The 26459-nt window shown below is 56.1% G+C and overlaps 2 protein-coding genes across 7 annotated transcripts in view; both read left to right on the forward strand.

Annotated features, from left to right (window-relative positions):
* The window catches only part of PLA2G6 (phospholipase A2 group VI), a 72497-nt gene extending 52044 nt beyond the window's left edge, over nt 1-20453 (forward strand). For 3 of the 6 annotated variants that reach the window (XM_025398072.1, XM_025398069.1, XM_025398068.1), the window contains 10 exons: nt 2373-2481; nt 3484-3645; nt 5479-5557; nt 8553-8716; nt 11084-11234; nt 15754-15890; nt 16282-16436; nt 18287-18454; nt 19370-19443; nt 19643-20453. In XM_025398072.1, coding sequence (XP_025253857.1) covers nt 2373-2481; nt 3484-3645; nt 5479-5557; nt 8553-8716; nt 11084-11234; nt 15754-15890; nt 16282-16436; nt 18287-18454; nt 19370-19443; nt 19643-19787 — 1344 coding nt within the window. In that variant the 3' untranslated portion in view covers nt 19788-20453. The remainder of the gene's footprint in view (nt 1-2372; nt 2482-3483; nt 3646-5478; nt 5558-8552; nt 8717-11083; nt 11235-15753; nt 15891-16281; nt 16437-18286; nt 18455-19369; nt 19444-19642) is intronic. The other 3 variants (XM_025398070.1, XM_025398074.1, XM_025398071.1) reach the window with 1 other exon arrangement.
* A 743-nt stretch (nt 20454-21196) lies between these two features.
* BAIAP2L2 (BAI1 associated protein 2 like 2) overlaps nt 21197-26459 on the forward strand; it is a 30818-nt gene continuing 25555 nt past the window's right edge. The window contains exons 1-4 of the mRNA XM_025399692.1: nt 21197-21387; nt 22522-22597; nt 23375-23461; nt 23803-23864. Coding sequence (XP_025255477.1) covers nt 21337-21387; nt 22522-22597; nt 23375-23461; nt 23803-23864 — 276 coding nt within the window. The 5' untranslated portion in view covers nt 21197-21336. The remainder of the gene's footprint in view (nt 21388-22521; nt 22598-23374; nt 23462-23802; nt 23865-26459) is intronic.

Genomic DNA, 26459 nt, shown 5'->3' on the forward strand with positions numbered 1-26459 from the left:
TTTTTAGTAGAGACGGGGTTTCACTATGTTGGCCAGGCTGGTCTTGAACTCCTGACCTCATGATCCACCCTCCTTGGCACCCCAAAGTGCTGGGATTACAGGCATGAGCCACTGCGCCGGACCGTGTGCACGTATTCTATAGCAATACGATATGTACATAAGTCTGTTTACCGAGTCTCAGTGACGGAACATGAGAGACCCGCGGGACTCTGAAAGAAGTCGATTAAGGACACGTTCAAGGACATCCTGTTTTATACCAAAGGTCAAAACTTGGAAGAGATGTTGTTGCCCAAAAGGCTGCACTGTAAATACTTTCGTTTTTGAAACTGGAGCTTTTTAGCATGGGGTGGGCCCTTGGAATGATCTGGTTCAGCAGTTCTCAAGTTTTTTGGCCTGTTTGATCCCTTTATACTCTCAAATATTATGGAGGAACACAAAGATTTTTTAATCATCTGGATTTTCTTTATCTATATTTACCATATTAGAAATTTAAACTGTGAAATTTTCAAAGTATTAATTCATTTAAAAATAACGATAATAAATATTTACACCTACTATGTACCCACAAAAATTAAAATTAAATTTTAAAAAAACTTAAAAAATAACTGGCCTGGTGCAGTGGCTCGTGTACACCTATAATCCCAGCAATTTGGGAGGCTGAGATGGGCAGATCACCTGAGGCCAGGAGTTCGAAACCAGCCTGACCAACATGGTAAAACCCGATCTCTACTAAAAATACAAAATTAGCTGGGCATGAGACCTCTGAAGGGGTATCATGCTTTCACAGGGGTCCCCAGGTCTTACTTTAGGAACTGCTGATATACTTTGGTCATCTTCATACTATCTTCACAGTTTTTGGCATATTCATCAACCACCTTTACAATTATGTACTTAATCACCTCTTCAAATTGGCTTACTTTTATTTATTTATTTATTTAGAGACAGAGTTTCGCTCTTGTCGCCAGGCTGGAGTACAATGGCGCGATCTTGGCTTACCGCAACCTCTGCCTCCCGGGTTCAAGCAATTCTCCTGCCTCACCTTCCCAAGTAGCTGGGGTTACAGGTGTGTGCCACCACGCCCGGCTAATTTTGTATTTTTAGTAGAGACGGGGTTTTTCCATCTTGGTCAGGCTGGTCCCAAACTCCCAACCTCAGGTGATCCACCCGCCTCACCTCACAAACTGCTGGGATTACAGGCGTGAGTCACCATGCCCAGCCTAGCTTACTTTTAAACTGACTTAAATTTATTTTGAGAGAAATGTTTTATCACTACCATAAATGGCCATCCATCCATCCAGTGCCAACCATAAAAGGTAATCAAGGCCGGGGGCGGTGGCTCACGCCTGTAATCCCAGCACTTTGGGAGGCCGAAGTGGGTGAATCACGAGGTCAGGAGTTCAAGACCAGCCTGGCAAACATGGTGAAACCCCGTCTCTACTAAAAATACAAAAAATTAGCTGGGCGTAGTGGTGGGCGCCTGTAATCCCAGCTACTCAGGAGGCTGAGGCAGGAGAATTGCTTGAACCTGGGAGGCAGAGGTTGCAGTGAGCTGAGATCGCACCACTGCCCTCCAGCCTGGGTGATAGAGTGAGACTCCGTCTCAAAAAAAAAAAAGGTAACAACAACAAATCACAGTTAATGCTGAAAACACACACATATTTATAGCCATAGAAGTCCTAATAGAACATTCTAATAGAAGAATTGTTTGGAAAACCCCATTCTAGACCCACAGCTTCATCCTCTAGGCAGGGAAATCAGGTCCCAAGAAGAGGGAGGTGACAAGACCGGAGCCCAGAGTTCCAGGTGGCCAGTGTGTCCTGTGAAACCATGCCGTGCTCTGCGCCCCTGCCTGGCCTCCAGGTGTGGAAATGTGTGATGCCCTTCGCAGGGGCACTCCCCTGAAGGCTGTCATCAGGGGCACGTGTGCTCGGTCACCCCTCAGGGATGACACCCTGGACTGGGTGAGCAAGATGACCTTCCCTGCCCTCACCCACCCTCTCCTTGCTACTCCTGAAAGCCATCAGCAGCTGACCTACTGTGTCCCCATGGCTCCTGGGTCGGGGTCACAGATGCACTGCTTCCTTGGAAGCGGAGCTGGCAGAGCAGGGGCGAGTCACCTCGAGTTTCTGCCTGGGTTCTTACACCCTCCCCTGTGGGTGCTTTTAAACGTGTTTGTCAGGGCCCCAGCCATCAAATGGCAGACTTTGGACTACCAGATTGACTGGGGTCGGGGTGAGGAGGGTTCCAGTGTCTCCCCGTGCTGAGGAGAGGCCCGCTGGGTGAGTTGACAGGCTGGGGCAGGCAGCCAAGGGTCCCTTTCCTCTTCACTTCCCCGAGCAGTTACACGTCTTACCCTCTCTCATCCCCGACAGAAAGACAACGTGGAGATGATCAAGGCCCTCATTGTGTTTGGAGCAGAAGTGGACAGCCCGAATGACTCTGGGGAGACTCCTACATTCCTAGCCTCCAAGATCAGCAGACGTATGTGTTCTGCACTCTGGGGCCGGAGTGGGGCGAGGGTTGGGTGGATGCAGGGCCTGAGGAGGAGGGAAGTCCCAGTCATCAGGCACCAGCATCCTGTGCTGACCTGCCCTGCTCAGAGCTGCCAGGAGCACCTCTTACTCTGAGGGGGGGCTACCTTACCCAAGCGCAAGGGCCCTGAGCAGCAGATGCAGGCCCACCAAGGGTCTTGCCATACCAACATCCTCTTCCATGCAGCCCCACTCCAGGTGCTAAGACTCCCAGCAGGGGTGGGGACAGGAGAGCCAGCAGCAGCCCTTTTCCTCTACTGTTGGGGAATTCACTGATGGAACCACTGGCTAGAATGACCCTAGGGTGCATGCACTATACTGCATGAGCTCTGGGCATGCCTGTGTGGACAGGAGCGCATGGCCACGTGCTGCACGCTCGCCCAGTGAGCCTTCGCTTCTGAGCTGGACAGAGCAGATCCTCCTCACCAGAGGCCTGGAGCCTGCTCTGGAGGGTTTCAGGAGCTGTGGGGGTCACTGATGGCACCAGTTTGTGTGTGCCAGTGCACACGTGTGTGTCCGCATGCACCGCATCTGTGGCCTCCTTTTCAGCAATCCCATCCATCCAGTGGAGTAGGTGCCCACTGGCTGGCTCAGGAGTCCCTTTGGAACCCTGAACTATCCTCTGAGCATTTTTGAGAATCACTGAAAGTGGCCGTGGGAACCCTGCTTTCTCAGTTGGAGTACAAGGAAAGGAGTTCCCACAGTCATCAGGCGGGGTGACAGTGACCTCCTTCTCCCATATCCTCCTTCCCTGACCTTAGGAAGCTGCTTGGGATGTACCAGCCTGGGGGCAGCACTCCCTGTCAGGGTGGGCTGAGGCCTCTGGAGCAGCCCGCGTGCCCAGGGCCTGGTAGCTGGGACGGGACGGAGTGTGGAAACGAGGGGCCTCTCCTTTGCATGTTGACATCGTTTCTGATCCTGTGCGGTCTCCCCTTCCCCAAACCATGACAAGTTGACACCAGGAAGGCGATCTTGACTCTGCTGAGAACTGTGGGGGCCGAATACTGCTCCCCACCCATCCACGGGGTCCCCGCGGAGCAGGGCTTTGCAGCGCCACATCACCCCTTCTCCCTGGAAAGAGCTCAGCCCCCACCGATCAGCCTAAACAACCTAGGTAGGCCTTGCCTCCCAACTCCCTCTTCTCCAGCTGGTTCCCAGGCCCCTGGATCAGAGCAGGCCCCACCAGAGCAACAGGATCCCCAGGATGGAGGTCACTGAAGGCAGCAGGGGAGGATGGAGCCAGAGTTGTCAGCCTCCAGGCAGCCAGCAACCCACAGATCCCAGAGGCCTAGGGCATCCCTGGCTGATGTGCCACGCTCTGTTGCCCCTGAGAGGATGTGCCCTGAACACAGTCTCAGGCCTGGGCATTTCCAGTGGCACCCATAAGGTCGCTGCTGTCATGGCCCTCCTGTCCCCAGGGTGCTCAAGGTGGGCAGTGAGGAGTGCTGTCAGGACTGGGGGCCCAGGCCCTCTGGCTTCTCCTCTGTCACTCTGGCTTGACCTCTGTCACACTGTTTGAATCTCCGTTGGGCCTGAGACCTGTGTGTCCCCTTCCTGACCCCATGGTGACTTTCAGAAATTGAATGTGGCCAGGCAGCCAGCATCTGCCCCGGTACATCCTTCGTGCCCAGGGAGATACCCTCAGACTAGTCGGGACCCTTCTCTGGGCTTTCTGTGGGCTGGCCCACCCAGGGACCTCGAGGGTTTGGGAGTGGGGTCCCCTGAAAAGAGGGCAGCCAGGAGCCAGTCCTTGGCAAGCCAGACTTTTAACTGTGGAGGCGGCAGCACCTCCAGCCAGGGTAGCCTGACCAAGTCTGGAGCTCTGGAGAGGCACCGTGACCACAGCCCCCAGTCCTTCTGGCTCCACCTCCCTCTCCCCTCCCAGGAACTCCTCCCTCCACCTCCCATCTTTGTCTCTCAATTTTGCAGGCAGTCACCCAAGCCAGGCTGGATGGTGGGCCTGGGGTGCGGCGCCAGATGGGTAACGCCCTGGGCCTGGAGAGGCTGCCGAGCCTAGCCATGCGACATTAGCTCTAGCTGTCATTCCCTAACTTGTCCTTCTCAGCTGCACACACACCACATGCCCCTTCCCCCGCACCCTGTCCCTGGTGCTCTGTCCACGGCCTCTCTCGGCCGCTCTCCTGCTTCCCTTGTTCACTGTGCAGCCATGTGCCCTGGGAAGGGGGAGACACCGCTTCGCAGCCATCGGTTCTGCTTTGCTGCTTCTAGACTCTGCGCAGTGGTGGGGGGCTGTCAGAGTTGGGGTCATGCAGGCTGCTGCGCCAGGCACCTGGGGACTGGGCTGCTTGTCAGGAGGGGCAGCTAGTCAATTGGGTGGACATGGGGCAGGCCTTGGACACAAAGGAAGACGTGGACAGAGTGGATGGTGGGCCTGATCCCAGAGGCCACTGGGATTTCCAGACCTGGGATCAGGACAAGGGATGTCTCCCTTCATCTATGAACTTAAACCCCGAGGAACGTCCTGACTCGGCCTTTTGACTAAATGACCCTGGGCGAATCACGGACCCGCTTAGAGCCTCACATGTCAATAGGGAATAAGAATTCTTAGGCCCCAGGTGGTTATCAGCAGCATCGGCTCTGATGCAAGAAGAAGCACTTTGTCTGAAGAGGACACACAAGGGTATTCATGCCTCAGGGTTTCAAGAGGAAGAGATTGAGGGGAACCTGGGAGCTGGCTGGGCAGGGTAGGGAGCCCTTCCCAGAGCAGTGGGCCCCCTTTTCCACTCCAGCCCATTTCTCTCCTGTGGCCTCTGGCTCAGCGTTCTCCTGGGACAGAGTCCTTCCTGGGGGGAAGGGACAGATGACCGGGGAGTGGGGTGAGGGCGTGGCCATGGTGAGGCACAGCCCAGGTTTGATCTAGGGACCCTGGGGTGGCAGGGCTTGGGGACCCGCCTGTCCACAGCATGCCCTGCTCTGTGCCTCACAGAACTGCAGGATCTCATGCACATCTCGCGGGCCCGGAAGCCAGCGTTCATCCTGGGCTCCATGAGGGACGAGAAGCGGACGTAAGTGGATTGAGAGTGGGGGCAGAAAGGGGAATGTGTGCACTTTCCTATCCCTCACCCACCCCCTGTCGTGGGTTCAAGGCTTTTTACTCTGCACCCCCACAGCCGGCGAGATGGCTCTGCTCCTAGTCGTACAGTTCTCAGCAGAGACAGAACTCACTCTGGGGACCAGCCCAGGGTGCCAGGCTTCTTGGATTCAGTGGGGCTGGCGCAGTGTTCTGGCCGCCCTCCCTGACCTCCTCGAGCCATGAGTGGATGGTGGGCCTGATCCCGGAGGCCACTGGAGATGCCTGGGTCCCCCCTGGGGAGATCTCAGCAGCTGCTTCCCACTGCTCCTACCGGCTTCCTTAACCACCTCCCTCTGCAGAATAGTGGAGTGGGCTGCCTTCCCAGCACCTGCTCTATACCCAGGCCCATTTTAAGAGGCGGGCCTGGGTGACAGGATGCAAAGAGACGACGCTCAGGCCTTGCCCTTCAGGCATAATCCCGGGTGCTTGGAATCAGTGCCAGCGGGCACGGCAAGGTACCAGGACAAATGCGTTTCCAGCTACTGCTGTCGCCCCCTCCCTTTATTGCTGCGGTTGATTCATTTATTCTGTATTAGTCTCTCATGTTCCTAACAACCTTCCCAGGGAGGAATTAGTAACCTTGTTTCGCAGGTGCAGAGCCTGAGCCCCCGAGAGGTTAAGTGACTTGCTCAGGGTCACAGAGTGAGTGTCAGGGTGGCGACTCACACCCAGGTCTTCCGAACCCACGTCCTTTGTGCTACCCCAGGCTCTCTCTGGGTTCTTTGTGGACTCTATATCTAGTACCAGTGCCCTGCAGGGAAAGCTCTCTTCTCAGAATCAGAGGCAGCTCCACTCCCAGGGCGAGGCAGTGATCGTGCAGCTCTGTCGGTCCTCACACGTCGCACTCGCTTCCATGCCACCCTGTTGTGTGCCCTGGAGGTGCCCCTGCCCCATCAGCATTCCCTCCCCTGTGCCCCCTGCATGCTCGTGCATGCACGCACACACGCACACAGTATACATGCATGCACATGCACCCACATGCACACGCATGCATGCCCACATGCAAACACATGGACACGCGCACACACACATGCATGTACACACATACACACACACACACCTGTACAGGGGCTGAGGTGAGGCAGCTGTACCTGAGGGAGGACCCACATTTCCCAAGGGAGGAGAAGCAGATTCCCCAGATTCTGGAGCCTCAGAACCCTCCCTGGAGCGGGGCCAAGGTGAGAGTCCAGAGACCCCTCGGTACCTCCCCACTTGGGCCTTCCAAGCTACAGAGCCCTGCGCCCTCTCGGTTCATGTCTGTTGCCAGCCCCGCATCTTCAGGAGTCTTGCTTGTTTGCTTTGGCCTCCAGCAACAGCATAGCCTCCCCTGCCACCTCTGGACTTACTGGGGGGCTGGGTACCTGGTCCAGGAAAAGACCCCTAGAGGTGGGCCTGGGCCTCCTCCATTTATCAGCCCTCTCGGGCACCTCCTGCATCCCCTTGACACACAGTGCTGTGCAGAGCAGAGATGGCCTCTGCCCTGGTGGAGCTTCCAGGTCAGCGCAGGAGAGAGTAAAAGAAAGATTGCGAATGGAATGGAAGCAGCCTCCACCAGGAAGCAGGTGGAGCAGGCGGGCCGTGCGGGAGGGTCCCGATGGCGTCAGGGCAGGCTTCTCTCAGGCAGTGACATTCAAGCTGAGATGGGAAGATGAGAAGATCAGAGGAAGGTTCCAGGCTGAACCGACCACAAAGGCGTTCCCCCAGGGCATGGCCAGTGAGGACAGGCAGGATGTGGGGAGACGTGTCAGAGCGCTCTGGAGAGCATGTGACTCAAGAGGCGGCAGACCCGAGTCCAGGTCGAGTCCACATCCATGTGACTTGATTCCCGTCACCTAACCTCTGAGCGACACTCCCTCCTTCACTCAAAAATATGCACAGAGAGCAGGTGCAGTGGCTCCTGCCTGTAGTTCCAGCTACTCAGGAGTCTGAGGTGGCAGGATCACTTGAGCCCAGAAGGTTGAGGCTGCAGTGAACTGTGATTGTGCCACTGCACGCCAGCCTGGGTGACAGAGGGAGACCTGTCTCAATCAATCAATCAATAAGGCCGGGCACGGTGGCTTGCGCCTGTAATCCCAGCACTTTGGGAGGCCGAGGCAGGCAGATCACCTGAGGTTGGGAGTTCAAGACCAGCCTGGCCAACATGGAGAAACCCCATCTCTACTAAAAATACAAAATTAGCTGGGTGTGGTGGCGGGTGCCTGTGATCCTAGCTACTCGGGAGGCTGAGGCAGGAGAATCACTTGAACCCAGGGGGTGGAGGTTGTGGTAAGCCGAGATCACGTTATTGCACTCCAGGCTGGGCAAAAAGAGTGAAACTCCGTCTCTGAATAAATAAACAAATAAGCACAGGGATGTCAGGAAGGGTACCTCAGGGGCGTTTGGGACAATGACATGGGCTAATAATGCTGGTGGTACCCCTCCCACAGCCCCTGACATGAACCTCTTCCTTCCTCCCTACCTGCTCTTCCCCTGCTTCTCCCACCTTGTGTGGAGGACCCTGACACCCACTTACTGCCCGTTCCTGGCCTGGCTGTAGGGCCCGGCCCCTCCTCCCCCAGCCTTGTTTAATTCCAACAGACTTTATCAGGCATCTGCTTTGGGTCAGGCCTGATACTGACCAAAATCAGGTGTCCCAAGTTGGGGAGACTGGCCCAGAGCCTGCTGGGATGGTCCCTGATCAGTGAGATCACCCCCTGGCCTTCCTTTCCCTTTCTCTGTTGCACTCTCCAGCCCCTGAAATACTAGACATTTGTTCCTTTACTGCCCTCACCCCCACCCTCACTGCCCTGCATAGGACAGAAGTTCCTCGGGTCTGTCTGGGTCTGTCTGCCAGGGCACAGCTGCAGGGGACAAGGGCCGTGAGGGCGGATGTAAAGTGCTGGGCTGTGGCCAGACCTTCCTCTCTCCCACTGCTGTTCCCACTTCAGCCACGACCACCTGCTGTGCCTCGACGGAGGAGGAGTGAAAGGCCTCATCATCATCCAGCTCCTCATCGCCATCGAGAAGGCCTCGGGTGTGGCCACCAAGGACCTGTTTGACTGGGTGGCGGGCACCAGCACTGGAGGCATCCTGGCCCTGGCCATTCTGCACGGTGAGGGCGGCCCCAGGGATGGGGCCAGGTGGGGCTGAGGCCTGTCCTCAAGGAGGCCGAGTTCATTTTCAAGGCTTTGCAAAAAGACAGTGGAGGGGTAGGGGAGGGCTATAAGCCCTTTGTGGAGGCGGGGGTGGGGGCTGCAGGTGCTGGGGTCCCAGGCTGGAGGGAGAAGGGCTGGGCACATGGGCTTAGGTTGGGGGATCCCCCACCCTCTGGCCACAGAGGGTAGAGCTGGCTGTGAAATTTCAGCATAGGAAGCATTTTCTATCAATTACCGTAACCCCTCCTCCCCTCACCCCTGCAAAGCAGGCACCAGGGGCCACACAGCCTGCACATAAGGAATCCCGTTCCCAGGGTGCACACAGCAGGCAGTCTCAGAAATGAGGAGCCACTCAGCCTCAGGATGCCAGAGCCCTCGCCTGCACACTTCATTTTTACTGGGAAATTTTACTGAAATTTCCCAGTAAATTTCAATTTACTGGGAAAAATTCAATTCAATCCAAGTACCAGGTCGGGAGGGATGATGTGAAGTCACATAGCTCATCCGTGGAGTTGCTGGGCTGGAGCGCAGTCCCCTAGACTCCCAGCCTGGCACTTCCCAGGCCACAGGCCACTGTGTCGTCTCCTTTCATTGCCACTTTGCAAAAACGCCTAGCTTGCTGGACAGATAGCCGGGTGGCCAGTGTTGTGATGGCTCCTCTCTGGAGCTGTCTGAACTTCTAGGTGCTGACAGGTGGGGAGGGGCACTCCCAGATCAGGGTCCTCAGCTCCCCCCAACCCCCTGGGCATTGCCCTGGGACTCAACATCTCTGACTGGCGCCCCTGCCCCTGTGCTGGTCAGATTCCATTTTTCTCCAGAGTGCCCCCATATGTGGATCCTGGTCATGCAAAGTCTTGGAGGTGCCAGGGGAGGACTCCCCACCCTGGGGTGGGTATCAGGGTCTGTGGGCCAGGCCTATGTTGGATGCTAGGGATGCAGAGCTGAGGCAGGCATACCCCCAGCCTCAGGAGCAGGGGGCTCAGGCAGTCCAGGAGGTGCTGGGGACGGAGTCCCATGGATGGAGGACAAGAGTCATCTGTCAAGTTGCCGGGACTTTAGTGTCCACAGCAGTTCCTTGACTGGTATTTCATTTCCTTTTGGTGATTCTCACCATAGCCCTGCAAGGTGAGCAGATGGGGAAACTGAGAACCAGAGAGGGTCGCCCAGTGAACTGGGCAGTCAGGACTGGGTCTCCAGCTATGCACCCAGCTCTCTCCCCCGGCCTCAGGGTCCTAGCATCCCCTCTCTGGTCTTCCATAGGGTCCAAGGGTGGGCACAAGGTCTGAGCAGGCAGAGTGGGTAGAGTCCTAGCTTCTCCACAAGGACCACATCCTTCTTCAGGGACCATTTCTTCCCCATCCAGGGTCTTCCCCTTCCAGGGTCTTCCCCATCCAGGGTCTTGAGACCTTCCCACAAGGTCTGAGCAGGCAGAGTGGGCAGAGTCCTAGCTTCCTCTCCAAAAGGACCACGTCCTTCCTCAGGGACCATTTCTTCCCCATTCCGGGACCATTTCTTCCCCATCCATCCCCCTGGGGAATTTGAGAGGTGTCCTGGCTGACCCTTTGGTGGGCAGATGCCCTCATTTCAGCTACCCTCTGCTTGTACATCCCTGGTCCTGGGGAACTCACTGCCTCACTGGGGAGGTGGAGCAGCTTCTCCTTCCTAGAGGTGCAGCCGGCCCCTTGGCCCTGTCTGTTCTGAAGGCTCAAAGGACAGGGCTGTTCCTTGTTTTCTGTGACAAACAAGGTGGGTCTTTTATAAGCTTTTACTCTTCAGGGGCTCTTCTTTAAGGAAAATAATACAAAATCATGAATACAAAATGAGGTGCAGAGCCTTGGGGCTGCTGAAGCGAGCCTTCAGTGGTTTTTGAGTCTCTCTGTTGCCCAGGCTAGAGTGCAGTGGTGCATCTCAACTCACTGCAACCTCCGCTCCCGGGTTCACACGATTCTCCTGCCTCTCAGCCTCCCAAGCAGCTGGGATTACAGGCTCCTGCCACCACACCTGGTGAATTTTTGTATTTTTAGTAGAGACGGGGTTTCACCATGTTGGGCAGGCTGGTCTCAAACTCCTGACCTCAAGTGCTCCACCCGCCTCAGCCTCCCAAAGTGCAGGGATTACAGGCGTGAGCCACCATGCCCAGCCGGAAGGGGGCTTCTGTCTGTCTGGAAAGTTGCAAAGGAAGGGCCCAGAGTGTGGGTTTGCTTAGGCCTCGGTAAACCCGCTTCCTCCTGCCACCTCCTGCGCTCAGGCCCTCTGTAGGCTGTTCTCTGGGAGCCCTGCGTGTGGCCGTTGCATCTCCCCACCTCTGACCCCCTTATTCCTAGGTAAGTCCATGGCCTACATGCGTGGCGTGTACTTTCGCATGAAGGATGAGGTGTTCCGGGGCTCCAGGCCCTACGAGTCCGGGCCCCTGGAGGAATTCCTGAAGCGGGAATTTGGGGAGCACACCAAGATGACGGACGTCAAGAAACCCAAGTAAGCCTGGCGCACTGGGGCCGTGACCGCAGCTGTGCCCACTGTGGCTGTTCCCTGGGGACAGAGCGCTCCCTGTCCTGCTGGGGGAGGGGGAAAGCACCCCATGCTTGAGGGGAGCAGAGGGAACCCCCTTCCCAGGGAGGCAGAGGGCTGGAGTGTGGTTCTCACTTGGGCATGCAGACACCTGCTGCGCGCAGGAGGGATGTGGCCTGGTGGGCCTGGCTCTGCCCTGCCTGGCCAAGGGTCTGGGACTTGCCTGGAAAGAGCCTGGGCCTCCCTTCTCTGAGACCACCTGGGCAGAGTCTGGGTTTTTGCTGACCAGGCAAAAAGAACCCACTGGCCTTTCAAATGACACGGCTAAATCTCTTCTCACATTTCAGACAGCACTTGCTCCCAGGATCAGACTACTAGGTTATAATCAGAGGGCTTTAGTCCTGCCTTTAATTTAAGGTCTATAAGACTTGAACTAATTTAAGTCAGACTAAAGGAGAAAGTCACATTTCTAGGAAGCATTTGTTTGGGAGGCCCCAATCCTAGGACTAAGCAATGCATCCCATTTGGGGCCGGATGAAAGGTGTGTTCCAGGAGGAGCATTTTGAGCATTTCTGAGTGATTTTTTTCATATTTTGAAAGTGAGTCTCTCCCAGTCTTAGGGGACCGGCATCCCGTCTGTGGTCTTCCCCAGGGTCCAAGGCCAGGGACCGTAAATCTTTTTCCCACTCTGTGGCTTGTCTTTTTGCTGTGTGGTGTTTCTAGGTTTATTTTTATTTTTTTAATTTTTTTGGTGGGCCCGTGTTCTTAATGGGGTAGATAATATTTATAAATATTTTTCTTCTTGTAGTTTGTGATTTTTTCCTTTCTCTCTTTTTTTTGAAAAAGGGTCTTGCTTTGGGGCCCAGGCTGGAGTATATTGCCATGAACACGGCTTACTGCGGCCTCAACCTCCTGGGCTCAAGCAGTCCTCCCATCTCAGCCTCCTGAGTAGCTGGGACTACTGGCATGTGCCAACACGTGTATTTTTTGTACAGATGGGATTTCACCATGTTGCCCAGGCTAGTCTTGAACTCCTGAGCTCAGGTGATCCTCCCGCCTTGGCCTCCCGTTACAGGCGTCAGCCACCGTGCCCAGCCTAGTTTGTGCTTGTTATGTCTCATTCACGAACCCCTTTGCTGCCCCCAGGCAGCATGCAATTCTCCTGTGTCAAGTTGGAAAGCTCTCTAGATCTGCCTTTTACATTGAGATCTTTTATCAGCCTGGAATTGATTTTTATATGAGGGTGAAGTCCAAGATCCAATTGAATGTTTTCCACATGATTGGATGATTGGCCAATTTTCCCAGCCCCATCTGTGAAGTCCATCCTTCCCTCCGCTTCCTCAGCAGTGGGCCAAGCGTCCTTCTGTGCCTGGATCTGCTCCAGGCTGTGTTCTGTTCCACTGGTTGGAAAGCTGTCCCTGTGCCCGGACCACAGAGCATAAATGACTCCAGCTGTGTGGTGAGTCCTGGTGTCTGGATGGCAGATCCTCCACCTTGGCCTTCTTCAAGAACATCATGGCTATTCTTGGGGGCGGTAGAGAGAAGCGGATACAAGCATTGACCCTGAAGTTTCTACCTCTTCTCAAAAGTAGGAATATGCCAGGCATGGTGGCTCAAGCCTGTAATCCCAGCTCTTTGGGAGGCTGAGGCAGAAGGATCACTTGAGGCCAGGAGTTCGAGACCAGCCTGGGCAACATAGTGAGACCCTCATCTCTACAACAAAATTAAAACTAACAGGTAGCTGGGCATGGTGGCATTACGGCTGTAGTCCCAGCTACTTGAGAGGCTGAGGTGGGAGGATCACTTGAGCCCTGGAGGCTGAGGCTACAGTGGTCTGTGATCCCATCACTGCTCTCCAGCCTGGGCAATAGAGTGAGACCCTGCCTTAAAAAAAAAAAAACACACACCCACAAATTATAAAAAGAAAAATATTTATAAATTCTACTCCATTAAAAACATGGTTCCACCCAAATAAATAAATACAACAAAAACATCATAAAGGGAGTAAAAAGACAAGCCACAGAGTAGGAGAAAAGGGCCGGATGCGGTGGCTCACGCCTGTAATCCCAGCACTTTGGGAGGCTGAGGCAGGTGGATCACGAGGTCAAGAGTTCAAGACCAGCCTGACCAAGATGGTGAAACCCTGTCTCTACTAAAAATAAAAAAATTAGCCAGGCGCAGTGGCAGGCGCCTGTAATCCCAGCTACTCGGGAGGCTGAGGCAGGAGAATTGCTTGAACCTGGTGGGTGGAGGTTGCAGTGAGCTGAGATCGCGCCACTGTACTCCAGCCTGGGTGACAGAGTGATACTCCATCTCAAAAAAAAAACAAAAAAACAAAAAAAACAGAGTAGGATAAAAGATTTCAAATCCATACATCCATCAAAGGACTCATTTTCAAAATAGGAAAAGATCATTCAGAAATGCTCAAAATAGTAACCACCATTTTGCTTTCTCTTCCTATGAGTTTGACTACTCCAGGTACTGTTAAGTAAAATTTGTGGGGGATAATTGATTTGGACCAGGATTCTGTACCAGGCCCAACAGACCAAACCAATATGGAGTCACTCATGCCAAGTGAACCTAGTTAGCTTAGGCACATACCCATGTAATAAATAGCTGAGTTCTGGTTAGCTACAACAGCTGAGCTTTAATCAATCATAGATGGCCACCTGATTCAAACAAGGCAAACCAATTAAGCTCCACACCTCACTTTGGTTTTCAGCCCATCAACGCTGCCTGACCACGTTTCAGGCCAGAGTTCTTTGAACCTATTCTGGTTTTGTGGGCTGTCTCTCAGTTCATCAATAAAAGCCAATTAACATCTTTAAATTTGTTGCAATTTTATCTTTGACAGTAACTTATGTAAGTGGAATCATACAGTATTTGTCTTTTTGTGACTGGCTGGCTTTCTTTCTTTCTTTCTTTCCTTTCTTTCTTTCTTTTTTTAGACAGGGTCTTGCTCTTATCACCCAGGCTGAATGCGGTGGCACAATCTCGGCTCACTGCAATTTCCACTTCCCAGGTTCAAGTGATTCTCCTGTCTCAGCCTCCCAAGTAGCTGGGATTACAGGTGCCCGCCACCACACCCAGCTAATTTTTTATATTTTAGTACAGACAGAGTTTCACCATGTTGACCAGGCCGGTCTTGAACTCCTAACCTTGTGATCCACCCACCTCGGCCTCCCAAACTGCTGGGATTACAGGCGTGAGCCACCGCACCCGGCCATGACTGGCTTATTTCACTTGGCATCCATGTTGTAGCGTGTGTCAGAATTTCCTTCCTTTTTAAGGCTGAAAAACTCCATTGTCTGTATCCACCACGTTTTGCTTCTCCATTCATCCACTGATGGATATTTTGGTTGCCACCTTTTGGCTATTGTAAATAACACTGCTGTGAACGTCAGGTGTGCAAGTACCTGTTTGAGGCCTACTCTCTATTACTAGTGCCTTCTCCAGAGAGAATTCTGATGGGTTCAGTTTGATCATATTTTAAGATTTTTGTGTCCATGCTGCTGGGGAGCTTGACCCGTTTTTTCCTATTTTGGGTTTTGAGGAAATATTTCCTCTTTTTATTTTTTTTGGAAGAGTGAGTGTAATAGTGACTTTATTTTGAATTTATGGTAGAACTTCATAGTAAATTCTTCTAGGCTTGGAGTTTGCTTGATGGGAAGATTTTTGATCATGGAATTAATTTCTTTAGTGGTTGTAAGACCACTTGGGGTTTCTGAATACCTTTTTGAGTTAGTTTTGGTTAAGTGAGGTTTTTCTAGGAATGTGTCCATTTCATCTGAATCTTCAAGCTTACTGGCATAGAGTGGTTCAAATTTTTTTTTTTTTTTTTTTTTTGAGATGGAGTTTCACTCTTGTCACCCAGGCTGGAGTGCAATGGTGTGATCTCGGCTCACTGCAACCTCCTCCTCCTGGGTTCAAGCAATTCTTCTGCTTCAGCCTCCCAAATAGCTGGGATTACAGGCATGTGCCACAACGCCTAATTTTTGTATTATTAGTAAAGACGGAGTTTCACCATGTTGGCTAGGCTGGTCTCGAACTCCTGACCTCAGGTGATCCACCTGCCTCGGCCTCCCAAAGTGCTGGGATTACAGGCATGAGCCACTGCAGCCAGCCGATTCTCCTTTTTCTAATGTCTGCAGTGTCTGTTGATGCGGCCCCCTTTTCTTTCCTGATTCTGATAACAGATAACAGACATGTTTTATCAGTCTTGCCACAGGTTTTTCCATTGGATTAGCCTCTCAAAAAAACCACCTTTTGCCGAATTGCCCTCCCAAGGTTGGACCAATCTGACACTCCTCCAGCACTGCCGGAGAGAGCCTGTTTTTGGAAGATGGTGGGGGGAGAAGCCCACCTATCCCAAACAGAGATTGGAGTAGGCACTCTGCTGCCCAAGGCCCTGGGGTGTGAATGGCGGGGAAGAGGAAAGGTGAATGGGCGGGTGGCTCAGCAGTCCTCCTGCCTCATTTCTCTCCAGGGTGATGCTGACAGGGACACTGTCTGACCGGCAACCAGCTGAACTCCACCTCTTCCGGAACTATGATGCTCCAGAAACTGTCCGGGAGCCTCGTTTCAACCAGAACGTTAACCTCAGGCCTCCAGCTCAGCCCTCAGGTTTAAACCATTTTTGATGCATCCATGGGAAGTGACTGGCCCGAGCGGCTGCAGGGTGGTGGGTGGTAGTCATGCACTTGCCATCAGGCACCCTCACTGTGCCACCAGCCCACCCACTGTAGTGGTCTTTATTGGCTGAGGACAGGGATTGCAGGGGATCTGTCAGGCCCCCGGCAGGTTAGAAAAGTCCCTGGAAAGTTCTCAGCTGTACCTGCCTTCCACCAGGACGAACTGGCCAGAGTGTAGCCTTGTGGGACCTGCTTCTGTAGAGTTCCCAGCCTCCCCTCTTCCCCCACCCCCAGCCCCCCACATGCACACCCTGAGATCTGGAGCGCATGGGTTTTATACCAGTTCCTTGTGCCACTGGGCCACCCTCCTTCCCCGCCCCTAGACCAGCTGGTATGGCGGGCAGCCCGAAGCAGCGGGGCAGCTCCTACTTACTTCCGACCCAATGGGCGCTTCCTGGACGGCGGGCTGCTGGCCAACAACCCCACACTGGATGCCATGACCGAGATCCATGAGTACAATCAGGACCTGATCCGCAAGGTGAGTGCCGCAGGTCAGAATGCCTGGTCCCGCCGCTCCCTGGAGCCAATCCTGTTTCAGCAAACCGTGCTAGGGACTGACCCCCAGGACAGCAGGTGGCTTTTACACATGCACTTATTCATATGTGCACACAGGGCAACTTGATCTCACTGGAACCTGTTCCACGGGTGGGGTCTGCCTGAAGCACTGTGCTAAGGGGGGTCTGAGGACCACTGTGCTCTAAGTGTGCGTGAATGGGGAGGGCAGCATGCGTGCCATGAACGTACCCCTCGAGCCAGCCTGGGGACAGGACACGTGCTTGCCCTTGAGCTCACCTCTGTGGATAGACAGTCCACCAGGAATGCCTGCCCCCACCGGTTGCTGGTGCTGTGGTGGAGGACCGTGATGCCTCTGCTAAAATGCGTGGGGGCTCGGAAAGGGCTCTATGGAACAGGGGACCCATCCTGAGGCCTTTGGGGACAGAGCAGTGCAGAATCAGTGATCTGGAGGAAGAGCAGCAGCCCTCCCCCTGCGGAGGTACAGCAGAGGCTGGCAGGACCCAGCATGGTAGGGGAGGCCCTGTGGTGCGGCGGGCAGTGGGTGACCAGGGTGGGCGAGCACAGTGGCTGAGCTCGGGCCCTGGAACCAGAGCGCATCTGTGGGTCCTGATTCTGCCCGCGCTCACTGCAGCTACTGAATGGGGCCATCATAGCGCCTGCCTGGGGAGGCTGCGAGGCCTTGGCATGCTGTTGGCTGTGAAATGTTCACAGCAGCGCCGGGAGCCTCAGCTCCATCCTTGATGCTGTGGTTTCCCGAAGCCCCAGGGCATCCTGGGCGGCGCAGCAGAGGCTCTGGGCGGACAGAGAAGGGAGCGCCCTCTAGGGGCCAGACCAGGCAGGGCGGGCTTCCTGCAGGCGGCAGAGACTGTCAGACCCTAGCCAGTCTAACTCTCCTATTGCGTGCGAATGGGGAGCCTGGGACCCCAAGTGGGAGGCATCACCCAAGATCATCCTGCAAATTGGCAGCAGAGCTTGTTCGGAAACAAACAAGAGAAGCAGCAGCCGGGCACGGTGGCTCACGTCTGTAATCCCAGCACTTTGGGAGGCCGAGGCAAGCGGATCACAAGGTCAGGAGATCTAGACCATCCTGGCTCACACGGTGAAACCCCGTCTCTACTAAAAATACAAAAAAATTAGCCGGGCGTAGTGGCAGGTGCCTGTAGTCCCAGCTACTCGGGAGGTTGAGGCAGGAGAATGGTGTGAACCCAGGAGGCGGAGCTTGCAGTGAGCCAAGATCGCACCACTGCAGCCCAGCCTGGGCAACACAGCGAGACTCTGTCTCAAAAAAAAAAAAAAAAAGAGAGAGGCAACACCCAGGGCTCGGGTTCAAGCGTTAGCCCCTACTTCCCGACCACGTGGCCCTAGCAGCTGCTTCCGGGCCCCAGCTTTGCTGAGAGCCCTCATTTGCAAACTGGGTGATTGGTGCCCTCTCCACAGACTGGCTGGAGATTAAATGAAGTAATGATGCAAACACCTGGCAAATCACTGACACCAAGAAACACCCTCTACCTTTCCTCCCCTGGCCACGACTTGAGTTGGGCCAGGATCAATCAGATGGGGTGGGCGGGATCCTTCTTGCAGCTGGTGTATGTGTGGTCCTGTTGGTACAGAGGTGCTATCCTGAGCAGATGGCATGTGATGCCCACACCAGCCCTTCCGGGGGTGGCTGGAAGTCATGCCAGGCGTGCTCTTGCCACCAGAGACCTCTTGCCCTGTTCTCATGTGCCGCAGAGCCCAGTCTTGGGCCTCCCCTTGACGCTCCCCTTACCTGTAGAAGGTCCTTTCTGACTGCCCCTGTCCTGTTCCCAACAGGGTCAGGCCAACAAGGTGAAGAAGCTCTCCATCGTTGTCTCCCTGGGGACAGGGAGGTCCCCACAGGTGCCTGTGACCTGTGTGGATGTCTTCCGTCCCAGCAACCCCTGGGAACTGGCCAAGACTGTTTTTGGGGCCAAGGAACTGGGCAAGATGGTGGTGGACTGTGTGAGTGTGGGCCCCTCCCCCAGGCCACTTCCCTCAGGGTCTGCAGCCCAGGTGGATGGCCTCCCCTCATCCTGTGGGGCCTTTGGTGTCGGGGGAGACAGCAGGGCTGTGTCCATCGCCTTTAGCCAGCTGCAGGGAGAGAGAGTCCCCAATTCGGAGTCTCAGGGCAGGGTAGGGACCCTCAGTGACCACCAGCAGGGGGGTTTTCAAACCCTTTTTAGCTGTAGATCCCTTTCTGCAAACATAGCCCAGTGTAGAAGCCCAGAATGGACAAAAGCTCCAGAGTGGGATGGGAACTCACCCCTATAATCCCAGCACGTTGGGAGGCTAAGGCGGGTGAATCACTTGAGCCCAGCAGTTTGAGACCAGCCTGAACAATATCATGAGACTTCGTCTCTACAAAAAAATTAAAAACTTAGCTGGACATGGTGGTGTGTGCCTGTGGTCCCAGCTACTCAGGAGGCTGAGGTGGGAGGATTGCTTAAGCCCAAGAGGCAGAGGCTGCAGTGAGCTGTGATCATGCCACTGCACTCCAGCCTGGGCAACAGAAGGAGACCTTGTCTCAAAAAATTAAAATTAAAAAAAAAAAGAAAGAAACTTCAGGGAGAGGGGACATGGAGGCCTGTCCACTCAGCCACTGCCCTTTTCCCAGCTCACCCGCTACACTTTTCCCAACTCACCATCCCTGAAAGGGCACTGCTGAGACCTCTGCCCCTCTGATTGCACAGCTGGGACAGTCCCTGCAGTCCCAGGAAGGGGTTTTGCCCGAGCCACTCTGCTGCTGTGTGGCTCAGCCCGACTCGAAAGAGCCTGGGGCTCCCGAGGCCAGGGCTCTGAGAGTGCAGGGCAGGGCCAGGCAGAGTGCGGGCCAGGTGGGGTGTGGGCCCGGCGCTCAGCAAGGCTGCTTCTCACCAGTGCACGGATCCAGACGGGCGGGCTGTGGACCGGGCGCGGGCCTGGTGCGAGATGGTTGGCATCCAGTACTTCAGGTGAGGGCTCAGCCGCCCCAGCCCTTGGCCCCGTGCCCTGGCCTGGTCGGTCTCACCAACCTTCCCTTCCCAGCCCTGGTGTGGACTTTCCCTTTCCCCAAGGGTCTGCTCTGTTCCCCAAGCCCACCCTGGTCCCAGCTGGCATCCCCTGCCCAGCCTGAGCATCCTAGGGTGACCCCCTCCTCCCTGGCCCGAACAGATTGAACCCCCAGCTGGGGACGGACATCATGCTGGATGAGGTCAGTGACACAGTGCTGGTCAACGCCCTCTGGGAGACCGAGGTCTACATCTATGAGCACCGTGAGGAGTTCCAGAAGCTCATCCAGCTGCTGCTCTCACCCTGAGGGCTCCCGGCCTCTCACCGGCCCCAGCTGACCTCATCCATTCAGCCCCTGCAGGCCAGGCCCAGCCACTGTCCTCCCAGGCAGATCCGGGCCCAGGCAGCTCTGCATCCATAGACCAGGCCTGGGAGAATGCCAAGCTGCCTGCCCGAGGCTGGCCCTGAAGGCCTCTCTCCCACTGACCCCGCCTTCCAGCACTTTCTGTCATTCCAGGCTGGGAAAGTCTAGAGCCCGCTTTGGCCCTTTCCCTGACTGTAAAGGACAACTGACTCCCCCATCAGCTCAAACATTAAGGGTACCCGGGCGCAACTGTGCCCCTGCCCCCAGCCACAGCCTTCCTGACGGCCTGTGGGGCTGCCTCCGCCCTAGCCCCTAGCAAGGGCATTCCCAGGCTTCCTAGTGGGTGCAGCCCACTCCCTCTGCCCTCTGCTCCGTTCCCTGAGGGCTGGGACTAGAGAAATGGGGTGTCCTGCACCCCATCAGCCAGGAAAGCCCAGGCCGCAGGAGCAGGATGCCCGTTCGACTTTACCCCTCACACCGGCCCAGCTGCTCACACTGCCCCACCCCGAGAACTCTCAGCTCTCGAAGGTCATTCCTGGGGTTTCTTCTTCCCAATGGAAGTGGCTTAAGAGCCAACACTGTGAAATAAACCATTTGGATTCGAGTTCACCTGTGTTGTGTGTGCAGTGGTGTGAGTTCCCCCTGCTCCCCCGAACCCCAACTCCTCTCAGCCTTGACCCTCGGCCTTGACCAGCCTTTTCCGGCCCTTAGGGTGTTCAGAGGCAGCTGCCAGGCCCACAAAGCCCAGGCAGGCCCAAGGGGGGACACAATCCTCAGCCTCATCTTGGAGGACCCAGGGAGAGCCCCATTTGTCACCCAGAGAGGCCGGGGACTCTGCATGGACAGGCAGCGCATGTGCAGGGCCAAGGTCTGCCCAGGACTGGGCAACTCCAGCGTCTGTGCTGCTGCGGCTCCAGCAGGTGGAGGAGCTGGGCGGGCTTTGGAAGCCACAGAGGGCGTGGCCCCACGGTGAGCCGCAGGCCTGAGGACAGTGAGAAGTACAGCAGCGTTGCCCTCCAGCGGCTGCGTCCGCTGGGTCTGGCAGAGAGGGTCCTGGGGGAGGGCATTGGGCAATGCCAACCCAGTAAGGTGGGCAATGCCTGGTATAGGCAGGTGGGAGGGTGGGGTCCCCCAGGGTCAGGGGTCCTTGAGGAGGGGGTGGCCCAGGAGGGGGCTCATCCACATGGGCACTTGTATCAGCCCACGGCTCCGAAGGGTGAATAATTGAAGGGCAGGTCACACGAGCCCGCCCGTCACAGGATGCCTTCCCCACCGGGTCCGGTTACGCCCCAGATCACATTCTGACATCCCGAGCTGGTGAATAATTAAGCTGCCACTCCTCTGAGGCAGGCCTCCATCTCCAGGTCCCTCTCTGCAGCTTCCTCGCTGCCGGCTGAGCCGTGGACACCTGAGGAACTACCCACCACTGCTCCCAGCTGTGCCATCACCACCAGCTCCCTGCCTGCTGCTCAGACCCGGCGACAGCCCCTCCATGGCCCCCGAGATGGACCAGTTCTACAGGTCCACCATGGCCATCTACAAGGTGAGCGCGTGCGTGGCCAAGCCAGAGCCTGAGCCCCTCCTCCCAGGGCACAGAAGTCATGCCCGCTCTGGAGGACGGAGGGCCAGCCGGGGCTGCAGGTGTCCTGGAAAGGGAAGCCTAGAGCCAGGCTGGGCCGGGGTGGGTACGGGGGTAAGGATGCCTGAGAGCACTCAGCCACACAGCAGGAACCCCCAACTCCCAGATGCTGGACAAGGCAGGAGAGGGCCCAGGGCCCAGGGTGGGGAGAGTTGAGAGTCTGGATGAGAAGGGCCTGGCTGCCCGGCCTGGGAATGAAGACCCTCTCTCTCTCTCTGTGTCTCATTTCTGAGCCCCTCACTCAGACTTCCTACTTCACCCCCAGGGGGTTGCTGCAGCCGCCACAGACATTTAGCACCTCCTGTGTGCAGGATCCTTTCACCTGTAAGCCTCAGGCCACCCACCTGTGAAGTCAAAAATGACCATCCTGTTTGATAGATGAGAAAACTGAGACCAAATGGGTTAAACAGCTCATTCAAGGTCATGGAGGGAGGGAGGGGCACTGCTGGGACTTGAACCGAGACCCAAGTCCAAGTCCAGGCCTAAGTCCAGGCCCGTCTCCACCATCCAGGGAGCTCTCTGCCCTGCCCCAGCCTGGGGTGGCCCACACTAATGCAGCCACAGCCCTGCCTATGGCGGGGCTGTTCTTGGAGGACGGCAAGAGCTGCCCTTGCCCCTGGGGCGACTGTTGGCAGCCCCATGTGTCTAGCCCAGCAAGGCCTGGACACAGGGCAGGGCTGAGCCGTGCCCAGTGGGGACCACAGCGGGTGGGCCAGCTTCAGCCCAGCGGGAGGAGAACCTTCCAGGTGCACCATCTCGGGAGGTACCTTGGTCCCGCCAGAGCAGGTGTGAGTGGGAGCTGGTTGTGAGGGGACCATAGCTTGGAACAGGACCCCAAAAGATGGGCTCTGAGGTCCCGCAGCCAAGAGCCAGGATTCTGGGTGAGCCTAGGTTTGTAGGTGGGCTCCCCAAAGTCTGGGAGCTTCTCACTGGGCTGGGGGTGCCCTGTCCCTGACGCCCGGTGACTTGACTCTGTCCATTGTTCCTTCTCGCTCCCCCATCTCCACACCTTTTTCCTCCCCTGGCCCTGGGGTCCAGAGCATCATGGAGCAGTTTAACCCCGCCCTGGAGAACCTGGTGTACCTGGGCAACAACTACCTGCGTGCCTTCCACGGTGAGTGTCTGCCCGGGCCACCGAGCACCAGCCCTGGGCCTCTGCTGTCCCCACCCCCAGGCCCCTCCCAGCTTCTCTGCACCCCACACCTGTTCATCCTCAGCCCTACACCCTCCTACCCACCACCCTCACCCTCACACCTCTGCGGCCAGAAAGGCCTTATGCACCCCCGCTCTCCTGTGCCCACGCATCCCACTCCACACCCAGCACCCCTCATTGCCCCCTCCTTCAGGTGCCTCCAGACACTCCCATGATACAGTAGCAGGCCCTGTAGGCCGACACAACCCCAGTGCAACCCCTGATACATTTCTAGGCATCACCTCGATGCCACCTGCTGAACCCACCCCTATACCCAGTCCCACCTCTGCACCCAGACTCACATGGCAGCTGGCTTCCTCACTCTGACCGGCCACCATCCACACGCCCTACAGCTGGCCTTGACACTCGGTCCCCACGCCAACCCTTGTACCGGTCCGCTTTGGCCACTCATACCTGCCAATAGCACCCCTCTACCCACCAGCGCTGATCAACCCTGAACCTCAGGGCCACCCATTCCCCTGCTTCTTAGATGCCATCCATGCCACCTCCTTGCCCCCAGCTCTCACCTTATGCCCCACACCTGAGCTTCACAGCTCAACTGGCCACACCCTCCTCAGGGGCACACACAGATGCCCACACCCCACCCAGGACAGACACAGTCCCTTCCGGATGAAAAGAGCCTCCAGAAGGGTGGGGCAGAGGCAGGGCTGGACCGGACCTGTCCCTCCTGGTCCATAGCTCTGTCTGAGGCAGCCGAGGTCTACTTCAGTGCCATCCAGAAGATTGGGGAGCGTGCCCTGCAGAGCCCCACATCGCAGATTCTGGGTGAGGCTCCCCCTCCATGTCAGACCCCGTTCTCGGGCCCTCCTTTTGCACCCTTGCCCTTCCAGGATGCCCCGCGTCCCTGACACAGGCCTTGCAGCCCAAGGCCCAGAGCCAGACTCTCGTTCTGGGGCCCAGGCCCCCTGCCACCACTCCCTGCCGGGCTGCTTCCAGGCTGGGACACGCACGGCCTGGCTCCTAGAGAGCCGTATGGGAAGTTCCCGGACTTTGGTCCTGAAATCCAGCCTCGGGCAGGCCCTCTGTTGGCTTTCAGCGGAAGAGGGTGGTGGGCGGGCGGGGCAGGCTTCCCCACACCAAAGCCACAGCTCCGTCCATGCCTCCAGGGGAGATCTTGGTGCAGATGTCTGACACCCAGCGGCACCTGAACTCTGACCTGGAGGTGGTGGTGAGTATCAGACTCCAGGGCCTGAAGGGGTCACTCGAGGAAAGCGGGGTGCGTGCCAAGGAGAGGGCCCAGCCTACCAGATGCCCTTCCCAGGGGGGATGACCGTGGCTGCCCTTCCCAGCACCTGGCTCTGTGGGGCACGGTTCCTTGCAATAGTCGTTCAAGCTTTTAGCAGCCCTAGGAGGCTGGTGGCATTTCTGCCTGGATTTTATAGAGAAAGAAACTGAGTCTCAAAGAGCTAGTCATTGCCTGAGATGCCAGAGTGAGTGGAGGCCCAAGGAGGAGAAAGGCGCTTTCGCTGCGGCCCTCCTCACTGCAGCCGCCCAGGGAGCAGCCACGCGGACCTGACCATGTCACTCCCAGGAGCAGAATCATTCCACGGCCCCACTGCCCACAGAACTGAACGCAGGCTTCTCAGCAAGGGCTCCCACGCTCTGCTGACCCAGCAGCTTCTCCCGACACCCCAACACAGCCCAGCTCCCCGGAAGAGCCGGCCCTCTGCTGGTGTCCCCGCTGCGGGGCTGCTGCCCTGCTGTCCTCTTAGCCTACAGCCACCGGTCCCTTCCTCTGCTGCCCAGTTGAGAAGCAGCTGTCCCCTCCTTCCCAAAGCCTCCTCTGACTCCTGAGGCAGTTTCAGTCACCCCCTCCCCCTGGACTCCCAACAGTCTGTTCGTAGCTCGTGGTGGCTTCAAAGCCCAGCTTCACCAGTGACTAGTTTTGTGACCTTGGATTCTGTGCCTCCGCTTACCTATCTGAGAAATGGAGAGAATCATAGTAACTGCCTCCCAGGATTCTTGAGAGGATGAAGTGAATTAATAAGCATAAACTGTTTGCCCTGGCCCCCGCAAGGCCCCTGGGTACCTTAGCTATGAGAACTAGAAGTTAACTCGCCTGCCCCATCCCTCCCGAGACTGCGAGCTCCGCAAACGCTTCCTTCTGCTTCCTTCCTCTCCGTAGCTCCAGGGCCTGGCGCCAAGCAGGGCTTCAATGACACAGGGGAAAGAAAAGAGCCGAGGGAGTGGGCTTGGCTAGATGGAGAGAAGAGAGGGCTTTCCAAGGGAACACAGCAGCAGGCTGCACACAGCCATGAGTGGGCAGTGGGCAGACGTGAGCCAGGGCTTGAGCGCGGGGGCTGAGTGGGAGAGGTGGGGTGGGGCCTAGTGGTGAGGCGCCTTGGAAGGTTCGGAAGGAAATTTCAGCTAATTGTTCTCCCTCCAATGTGTGAAGGGAACCCCTGGAAGTCAGGGTGCTCTTTGGAGGATACCATAAAATACTGGTCAGCTGGGCATGACGAACAGTCTTTTTTTTTTTTTTTTTTTTTTTTTTTTTTTGAGATGGAGTCTCACTCTGTTGCCTTGTCCAGGCTGGAGTGCAGTGTCATGCTCTCAGCTCACTGCAACCTCCACCTCCCAGGTTCAAGCGATTCTCCTGCCTCCGCCTCCCAAGCAGGTGGGATTACAGGCGCCTGCCATCATGCCTGGCTAATTTTTTCATTTTTTTTGTAGAGATGGGGTTTCACCATGTCAGCCAGGTTGGTCTTGAACTCCTGACCTCAAGTGATCTGCCTGCCTCGGCCTCCCAAAGTGCTGGGATTATAGGCATGAGCCACCGCGCCTGGTGGGGGAGCAATTTTTCTATTAGAAAATGCACATCCCACGCACACACAACAAGACCGTGCCCCAAGGCCCCTGGGCTCCGTGCACTCCGTCAGCACTTTAGGATGTCGCATTAAGCCCCTCTCACCCCCTTGGACGTGGGCACAGAAGTTATGGAGCCTGTGGGTTCCTGTCCTTGTGTTCAATGGCTGACCTTGTCACTTGTGGCACACCTGGGCTGGGCAGGGATGAGTATCACCCAGGCCCACTCAGTAAGGAGAGCTGCCCTCTCCAGGCAGTGGCACCTCGGTCGTGACAACTGGGCAGGTCCACTGGCCAGAATCACACCAGACAGAACAGTGCCAGAGGCTACCCCCACCTGCAGCTCATTTACTTGATCCCTACTTACGACCCTGTGCCCGGCACTGTGGGAGGCAGCGGGGATACAGCAGACAAAAACCCCTGCCATCCCAAGGAGGGAGCCAGAAATACCCACAGTGAGTAAGTGAATCGATACGTAACACGTTCCATGCAAAATATGCTAGGAGAAAAGTAGAGCAGGGACGGGTTGTCTTTGGTGGGGGTGCAGCTTTTAACAGATGCTCAAGGAAAACATCACCAGAAAGGTGACATTGAAAAAGGCCTAAAGGGCCTAGCGCAGTGGCTCACGCTTATAATCCCAGTACTTTGGGAGGCCGAGACGGACGGATCACCTGAGGTCAGGGGTTCGAGACCAACCTGGACAACATGGTGAAACCTTGTCTCTACTAAAAATACAAAAAAATTAGCCGGGCATGTGGTGGCGGGTGCCTGTAGTCCCAGCTACTCGGGAGGCTGAAGCAGGAGAATCGCTTGAACCTGGGAGGCAGAGGTTGCAGTGAGCCGAGATCGCGCCACAGCACTCCAGCCTGGGTGACAGTGAGACTCTGTCTCAAAAAAAAAAGAAAAGAAAAGAAAAAGGACTGAAGGAGGTAAGGGCATTAGCCAGGGAGACCTCTGG

Source organism: Theropithecus gelada, chromosome 10, assembly GCF_003255815.1.
Source record: "Theropithecus gelada isolate Dixy chromosome 10, Tgel_1.0, whole genome shotgun sequence".
Classification (NCBI taxonomy): Eukaryota; Metazoa; Chordata; class Mammalia; order Primates; family Cercopithecidae; genus Theropithecus; species Theropithecus gelada.